The sequence below is a fragment of the Myotis brandtii genome, unplaced genomic scaffold, assembly GCF_000412655.1.
Source record: "Myotis brandtii unplaced genomic scaffold, ASM41265v1 scaffold138, whole genome shotgun sequence".
NCBI lineage: Eukaryota > Metazoa > Chordata > Mammalia > Chiroptera > Vespertilionidae > Myotis > Myotis brandtii.
In genome coordinates, this window is record NW_005354915.1 from 112,891 (window position 1) to 121,813 (window position 8,923).

Consider the following 8,923-nt stretch of genomic DNA (forward strand, 5'->3'; position numbering starts at 1 on the left):
AACAACACCACCCGGGACGCTGCCCTGGCCTACCACAGGCTGCACCAGCTGCACATCACAGGTGAGCGCCACGCGGTGCCCTGTGCCATCTCCACCCTCGCTTGGTTTGCCAGTTTCCCGCCTCAGTCGCCGCCCCTTGTACACTGCTCTGTTAGATGGTCGGACAGACCTTCCGCCCGCAGCCACAGCTGTGAGGATGCTCAGTACCGTAGTGCATCAGTTTAAGGCACACGCATTTTTTCTCATTATCATCTCCAATTGGGGCTGTGTCCTCTACACAGTGGCATGCCATGTGCCATGGTTGCATTGGCAGTGTTTTTTCCTTAGTGGTACCTAAATTAATGGGGAAGCTTAAAAGTGATGGTATCTTAGATTCAACGAAATTTCACGCAACAAACTCCTGTTCTAACAGAGAGGCAGGCAGGCAGGTCAACAAGTGGATGGCAGCTCACTGTGGTGGAGGGAGCAGACAGATCGGGCTTCCGTGGAGGTGGGTACTTGTTGGGAAGGGTTTCAGGAAAGGCTTCCTGCAAAGTCTTGGCTTTGCATAGAAGGATGCATAGCGTTTACCAGTTCTGCAGTGCTGTGGGCCAGGCGCTGTGCAAGGCTCTGACTGAGGAGACAGAGGTAACTGAAACACAGATCCCACACTGCCCAGTGCCCTCCCTCCCTCAGAGGAGAAAACCCAGTGGGACCGACTCCTAACACCTATGCAGAATGAGGTATGGGGGCTGAGCTCTCCCTACTCCGATAAAAAGAGCGGTCCAGTGGGAAGAATGCGGGGCTGGGTGAGATTGGGAGACCTGCTTGGCCACCGTCTGGACCTTTGACATGGGCCCACTCTGAGGCTCAGCTTTCCCCCTACTGCTTGCCCTGGCCACCTCCCAATCCTGTGAAAGCCTGAGGCTTGCTGGGCCATCATGCCTTTGCAAGGTCACTTCAGCCCCTGACTTCAAGGTCCCCCCAGATGAGCTGTCAGCCCTCATTGAGGAGGGCGTATCAGCCTTTCCTGGCCGTCCAGCTGCTAACCTAAGATGTGTCTGCCATCATTGCTCAGTTTTGTGTTTCTTTCTCAAAAGGGTGCATGGTTATATACCGTGGGGTCTGTTTAAGGGAAAATAAATTCAAATCTGGTGATTTCAAGTTCTTCATGACCTCTCACAAGGCTGGGAGACAGGCTGCAGCACAGAGCACAGCTGCACTGCTGAGTTTTGGAAGATGGTACATGTGCCCGTCTGAGTCCTCTGCAGGCCCCCTTATACAGAACATGGGCATGACAGGCATTTTTGTGTCCCTCTGTGAGGTGGAGAGAAACCTGAAGCTACTAAATTGCAGGGCCCAGCACCCCATCAGGACTGTCTGGTCACAGAGTTCATGTACTTTCTTGTTTGTTTCTGCTGTGACTCTGTGCTAGGAAAGCAGGAAAAGCTCGGCTTGGTGTCTGTTTCTGCCTCCACAGGGAAGCTCCCTGCGGGATCTGCCTGTTCAGACGTCCACATGGCTTTGTGCGCTGTGAACCTGGCGGAATGTGCAGAGGAGAAAATCCCGCCCAGCACGCTGGTGGAGATCCACCTGACTGCGGCCATGGGGCTCAAGACCCGGTGTGGAGGCAAGCTGGGCTTCCTGGCGGTGAGTGCCTTCGGTTCCCTTCTGCCAACCTTCCATCTTCACTGGGCGTCTTCCCCAGCCAGGAGCTAAGATGCAAAAATAGCTGTGGGCCCTGCCCTTGGGTGCTGACCGCCTAGAGGGGTCATTCCATAGGTGCTTAGAGCAGTGAACAAAGCAGACCAAAATGCCCCCCTCGTGGCCCTTACCTGCATGAGCAGGACAATTTGGTGCCAGGCGATAAGATTGATTCGGTATATAGAGTGACCCATATTTGGGAGTTAATATGGGCTCTTCTGCCTTTCAAGTGGTGATAAAAATTCTTGCAATCTTCTGGTCATGTCTTCTGGTTCATTTATTTGCTCAAAAGGTATTTGTTGGGTACTTTGTGTTGGTCACGGCTCTGTGGATCCAGAAATGGAAGCTGGTGCAGGTCTGCAGGGAGCCCAGGCCAGGGTATGATGGCCAGGCCCGGGGTGGTCATCAGGCACCTCCAGTGTCTGGGGTGGATCCAGCCTTGGGAATTCGCAGGCCCTGCTATCAGCTGGCTCCCAGGCTTCCTCTTCCTCCAGCAGACAGGATGCTTTACCAGTGCCCGCTTTGGGTAGGCTGCGGGGCAGTCCGCTGTGTTTAAAGCAGGGTGCTCACATCTCCGTTTGTGTCTGTACCTCAGTAAAGGGACTGAGGAGCTGAGTGTTCACTCAGCAAACATCACTGAGTCCCTGCTCTGGGCCAGGCACTTGTATGTAGTTGTGGCTTGTCCCTTCTCTGTGCTTTATAGTATTCCATTGTCAGGCGGGACTTGTAGATGAACTTTTGAGTTGTTTCCTGGTTTTGGTTATTTGAATAGTGAGTGCTGCTGTGAATGTCCCCGTTCCTCTCTGAGGGAGCACGTGACTGCATCTCTAGGAATGGCGTTGCTGGGTCAGAGGCTCAGCTTTAGTAGGTGCTGCCGAACAGTTTTCCCCAGTGGTTGTGCCGAATTCCACTCCACCAGCAGCGTCCAGTTGTTCTGCATCCTCGCCCAGAAACATGACGGTGTCGGTTTTGGTTTTGTAGCCCTTCTGCTGGTATCTCCTGGTGGTTTTCATTTGAATTTCCCAGCTGATTAATGATGAGACCTTTTCATTGGCCATTTGGATGGTTTGTTGACTATTTGGGTAGTCTCTTTTGAGAAAACCCTAGTCAGGTCTTTTCCCTGTTTTTGATTTGGGGAGTCTGTCTTTTTATGGATCTGAGATCTTTGTAATCTGGCTGCAATCCTTGTTGGATGTGTGCCTTGCGTGTGTCTACTCCAATCTAGGGCTGCCTGTTCTCTCCCTTAGTGGTGTCGATGAATGAGCACAAGTTCTTAATGTTCATGAAATCGAGATATGAGTCTTTCCCTTTACAGTTCGGCATTTTATGTCCTGTTTAATAAATCTGTCCTACCTAAAAGTCCTGAAGGTAGTCTCCTGTATTAGCTGCTGGATGCTTTATTTCGCACTTTTCACACAGAGGCCCATCTCCATCTGAAATTTATTTTTGTATGAATTTAAGGGAGGGGGTTGCAAGATCTACTTTTTCCCATATGGCTATGGCCCTGTCCCAGATCCGTTCTTAAAACAGCTGTCCTTCCCTGCTGTGCCGGGGCCCCTTTTCCTAAAGCAAGGGCTCGTGTGATAGGTCTGCTCTGGATGCTCTAGGCCCGTGGTCGGCAAATTGCGGCTCGCGAGCCACAGGCGGCTCTTTGGCCCCTTGAGTGTGGCTCTTCCTAAGCCTTAGGAGTACCCTAATTAAGTTAATAACAATGTACCTACCTATATAGTTTAAGTTTAAAAAATCTGGCTCTCAAAAGAAATTTCCATCATTGTACTGTTGATATTTGGCTCTGTTGACTAATGAGTTTGCCGACCACTGCGCTAGTATGTTCCAGTGCCCTCACCCCACACTCCGTAATGGCCGAGTCTTACATGTCTTGACATCTGGAAACGTCAGGCCTTTGGCGTTAGTGATTAGTGTTGGCTCTTCACCTTCCCATATAAATTTTGAGATCATCTCGGCATCGCAGCTCCTACTGGGGCTCCTATCGTTCTCATTGCTAAGATGCAGCTGTCCTTCAAAGGGAATTAGAGAGCCTATTTGTGGGAGACGAGTGTGGCAGCTACGGGTCGGGAAAACAGTTCCCTTGAAACTGGTCCTGCCCATCAGCTTCCCACCCCCGGCCTCCCGGAAAATACTTGGTATGTCTGACTAGCAGCGAACAGTTTGATGTGTCTTTCCTCAGAATTTTCTTCCTGCATATACTAATATGTGTGTGCTATAATTTATTTAACATAACCATATCAGAAATTCGTTTTGCCACTTGATTTTTTTCAACCTAACGGTAAGTCTTGGGCCTCCTTTGTCACCTTCGCCTGCAGAGGCACATGGCCCCAGCACGTGTTTGTACCATTGTTGTTTGAGCCAGTTCCTACTGAGGGAGTAAGAAGCAGCGTCAGAGCCGAAACCGGTTTGGCTCAGTGAATAGAGCGTCGTACTGCGGACTGAAAGGTCCCAGGTTCGATTCCGGTCAAGGGCATGTACCTGGGTTGTGGGCACATCCCCCGTAGGAGATGTGCAGGAGGCAGCTGATCGATGTTTCTCTCTCATCGATGTTTCTAACTCTCTATCTCTCTCCCTTCCTCTCTGTAAAAAATCAATAAAATATATTTAAAAAAAAAAAAAAAAGAAGCAGCGTCAGAAGCAGTGCTGCGGGGAGTGTCCTCTCCCACTGCCTGCACCCACTTCAGGTTGCATCTCTAGAAAGCAGTGATGTTGGGTCAGAGGGTATAAATACTATACCATGAATGGTGTTGACATTTTGCGGTTTTTAAGAAGGTGAGGAGAGGGGAGGACCTGACCTTCTGGGCACGTAACTGCCCCTTTCATCCGCTTGCTTATTTTGGGACGGGATAGATTAAAGAGGCCTAGACCAGAGGTCCTCAAACTTTTTAAACAGGGGGCCAGTTCACTGTCCCTCAGACATTCCACACATGCGCACTGCGGGCCCAGGACGAGTCGGCTGCTAAGCAGGACGGGCAGCGGCGGCAACAACACCCGGCGGGCTGGATAAATGTTTTCGGCGGGCCGCATGTGGCCCGCGGGCCGTAGTTTGAGGACGCCTGGCCTAGACAGTACTTTCTTAATGAGGAAGAAGCTTTGGATTCAGTTGAACATATTTAGCAAGTGAGTGCGGCTTAGGCGATAAGCAGAGGCCTCTGGAAATGGTTTAGGCCTGAGGTCCCCTATCTTCCTCAGTTCATAGCACCCTTTGTGTCTGTAGTTTTTTTCGTGTTTTGTCTGGGCTAACAGAAATGCCTAATAATTCTGTGGTTGGTTAGTTAGATACAAATATCTTACAGATATTTATGTTTTAATTTAGTAGCTATTAAAAAATAATACACAAAATTGAAAGGAGAAATTTTTCTTAACCATAGTTACTTACCATTGGGCTGTGTGTGTCTGTTGGGCACCGCACACCTTCTTAGACTTCACAGTCAGATTGGATGCCACCACCTTCATTTCTTGTTGTACATCTCCTTTCACTCAGCACTTGCTTTTTATTACAACCCCCGAAACTCAGCTTCACAAAGATGTGACATCACCAAAGGAAGGTCGTACGATCTCGTGTTGAGATTGAACTACCTCCATCTCATACTGAGCATTGCTGTATTTACCTCAAAAATGTAACATCCAGTTCAACATACACTTCACATTCTGTGTATTGTTTTTCGACGAAGCTTTCTTTTCACTCATCATCTCCGACAAGTGCAACTCTAGCCAGCCGCTGGAAAGTGAAGAGCAGAAATGTGGGCGGGGAGACAGCCCTCTGCCTCCTCTGGAAAAGGGTTGGGGAAGCAGGAGAAAACAAAGGCTAGCAATAAACCGTGCCAGCCATTCCTGTGAACTCATTAACATGAACTCATTTCACTGTCGCAACCATGCCATGAGTTCACTGTGGTGCTTTAGGGTGCCCTTGGCACACTATTTGAGAACCATAAGGTCACAACCTGGAGTTGGACTGGCCCTCAGGATATAAACAGTTCTGAGTGTCCTGCCTCCGCTGCTGGATTTGGCAATTAGCAGATGAGTTATAGGGGAGGAGGCTCCAAGGCCCTGGCTTGGGTAAGCTCTGGTGTCTATAAAATTTAGGGAAATTGTCATAGAGTGATAATGCTAAGAAAATTAAAAGAGCAATAGAAGTTATTTTCTCAATTTCCCTTCTAGAAGCCGTCCTATGGATGACTATTACCTAGGATTTATATTTCTTATTAATTCAAACCACTAAACTGAAACTTCTCCTCCACCCCAACTGAGATTTGTTGTAACTAAGGTTTTTCTTTTCTTTTTAGGGAATTCAGCTTTAAAATGTATTTTAACGTAATGATTTCTAAATGGCTTCTCTGGGTTCCTCTTTCAATGCAACCCAAACAGGCTTATTTCTGCTTCTGCTGGTGGGTGACATTTGGTCCATGTCCTCGGTTTCCCCTGAGCAGCCATCAGGCAGGTACTCTCGGGAGACATTGGAGAATTGGAGAGTTTCCAGCTGTTAGAAGGTTCTCCAACTTCAGGGGCCCTGGCATTGCCGCCGGCCCACCCCCACCCTCCTTGGGAGCCTCGGCGGCTGCTCCAAGCACTGCCATTCCAAGCTCAGGTCCAAGCCCAGATTGAGCAAGCGCTCTCCTGAGGGTCAGGAAAAGGTCTTGGGATCCCTTTGCATTTGCTCTTCAGGACCCTTTTTCAGGCACGGTAGTCAGTGAAGAGGAGGAAAGGCCATAGTGCCACCAGCCTGTGATGAGAGCTTGAAGCAAAATGCCCCACCTGGCCTCCTGAGTGCCGTGATAATATTCGAGTGTGTCTGTAGAGCAATTTGGCCAGGTCGTTTTCTCTCGGATTCAAGCGGCTGTCTCCAGACTCCCATGGAGAGGAGCCGTCTCCTCAGCCGTGTTCCTTGAGTGGCGCATTGGCGATGCTATTTCTGATCCTGACATTCAGGTCTTCTGAAGCCGTTATATTAGCTGATGGCTACTTAGAGCTCAGGAAAGGTCAGAACCATCAGACTGAACCAGACAAGGAGACAGCTGCTCCGCTCATTGTGGGGGCCAGGGTAGAAGTGTGACATGCGGGTCTGTGGGCTGGCCCAGTGCCCTCTGTGGGCTCCTGAGCTCCCTGTGCATTCTTCTCCCCCCCCCCCCCCTGCTTTGTCCCCCCCCCCCCCCGCCCCCCCTCCTACCTTCTGTGCTCATTCAGGTCGGCCTGTATCAGGTGGCTTTATGGGTTAGAAATCATGGGTTTTAGACTGAAGATATCCTCACTTAGAAAACAACAACCCTAGCCCTGTGGTTCAGTTGGTTGGGTGTCATCCTGTGATCAAAAGGTCACCGGTTCGATTCCCAGTCAGGGCACATGCCCAGGGTTGCAGGCTCCATCCCCGGTGCAGGGAGTGCAGGAGACAGTCGATCGATGTTTTGCTCTCCACATCCTTGTTTCTCTCTCTCTCTCTCACTCTCTCTCTCTCTCTTTTTTAAACATAAATGACAGAACTTCTGAAGCCAAGGATAGACAGCATTATCCCTGTGGTTCTTGTTCCTGGGGCCGTGACGTCATTACCCTGCAGGCAGAGGAGAGGCCCAAGGGGCTGGGCTGCTGGCTCTTGAATTGTCCAGCAACGAGGCTTTCAAAGTCTTCCTTGGTCTTTCCTTGAAGGCGGGCCACTGGGCCACTGGCCCTAGTTTCAGGGGTGGCATTTACTTTCAGGGTCCCAGCCTTGCCCTTGCTCTTTCCCCAGCCCGCCGCCACCCCGGTGTCACACGTGGTCCTTGTCCTTCCACAGAGCTACTTCCTCAGTCGAGCCCAGAGTCTGTGTGGCCCCGAGCGCAATGCTGTCCCTGACTCGCTGCGCTGGCTCTGCCACCCCCTTGGCCAGAAGTTTTTCATGGAGCGGAGCTGGTCAGTGAAGTCAGCTGCCAAGGAGAGTCTGTACTGTGCCCAGAGGAACCCAGGTGAGAACCCCTGCAGCCACTGTGAACTGGAGAAAGACGAGACCCACCAGCACGGTGAGGTGACTGTGCCCCGGACCCATGGGGACACAGGATGTCCCAGTCTCGTTTTCCCCGAAGCTTAGGGAGGTCGTGAGCCTGGTCAGCAGCTAAGCTGGGTTTGCAGCTTCTGACAGCCCAAGCCCGTGCTCCGTACATCAATCAGAATGTTGTTGCCCTTGTTCTGGGCGCTTTGGCGACACGGGGACGTGTGGAGTGCTGTTCGCTGGCCTAGGTCCCACTGGAAAGCAGACAGACGTATATGGAGCCGTTAGGGAACAATAGGCGACAGGCGTCTCCACGTGCTCAGAGGGGTGCAGGGACAGGGCTCCAGGCGTCGGGAGACGCTCGCTCACTGTCCCTGGTGTTTGACAGTGATTGGAGTCGACCTGCCAGGCCTCGGAGTGGCAGGGGCTGCATGGGTTGACTCAGACTTGAGTGGCCAGTGGCTTTCTGCTCTCTGTGCTGGTCCCCTCTCTACACTGGGGGTGTGGGGAGAGGGGCATTTCCACAGGGACAGGTGTGTGTGTGTGTTAAACATTTTGGAGAGTAGGAGCGTCCACTATCTTTTAAAAAAAAATAACTTCACTGCTCAATATGAGAATGGTGCACAGCACCAAAAAGTAAAGACGAAAGCAAAAGCCAACCTAAGACTCTCAGCCGCTACCCCCCCGCCCCCTCCCCGCCATCTGCTTTGTCCACACCTGACCTTTCACTGGCTTTCTTACCTTTCGGAGGCTCTGGATCTAGACCTTGTCACCTGGAATGTGTTCATAAGTGTCCTGCCTCCTTGTTCTTGTCAGGTTTAGGCTCACACGTGTGTGTGTGTGTGAGGGGAGGGGAGGGGCTGGTGATGCCCTGCTTTGGGCCTGCGTGGGGGCTTCCAGCTGTCAGTCAGCTGTTGCAAGTGTTGCAGGGCCCCTTATTGATTAATCAGCGCAGCCAAACCGTCGCTGGCCCCAGGTCCTGTGACAAGGCTGTGGAAAGCAGGAGCAGGGTCTTCCTTGTCGTGTCAAGGCAGCTATCGCCTCCTTTTCCTCCTCGGTGGCTTCCTCCTGAGCCTCGGGGAGAACAGTGGCCTCTGAGACTTGGGGCAGCCGTCTGCCTTCCCATTTTCTGTTTTCTGACAAGGCTTGCAGCCACTGGCCTTGAACAGAAGTACTGAGCTCATTGCCAAGGCAGCACACGCACACGCACACGCACACACACACACAACCCACCCACAACCATGCATAGTCTTGGGCTCTGCATCTGAGGCT

General features: G+C 51.3%; 1 protein-coding gene across 1 annotated transcript in view; it reads left to right on the forward strand.

Annotated features, from left to right (window-relative positions):
• Positions 1–8,923, forward strand: part of SREBF2 (sterol regulatory element binding transcription factor 2) — a 28,613-nt gene that overhangs the window by 10,979 nt on the left and 8,711 nt on the right. Inside the window, exons 10-12 of the mRNA XM_005860661.2 lie at positions 1–61; positions 1,460–1,629; positions 7,460–7,628. Of these exons, the coding sequence (XP_005860723.1) occupies positions 1–61; positions 1,460–1,629; positions 7,460–7,628 (400 nt within the window). The remainder of the gene's footprint in view (positions 62–1,459; positions 1,630–7,459; positions 7,629–8,923) is intronic.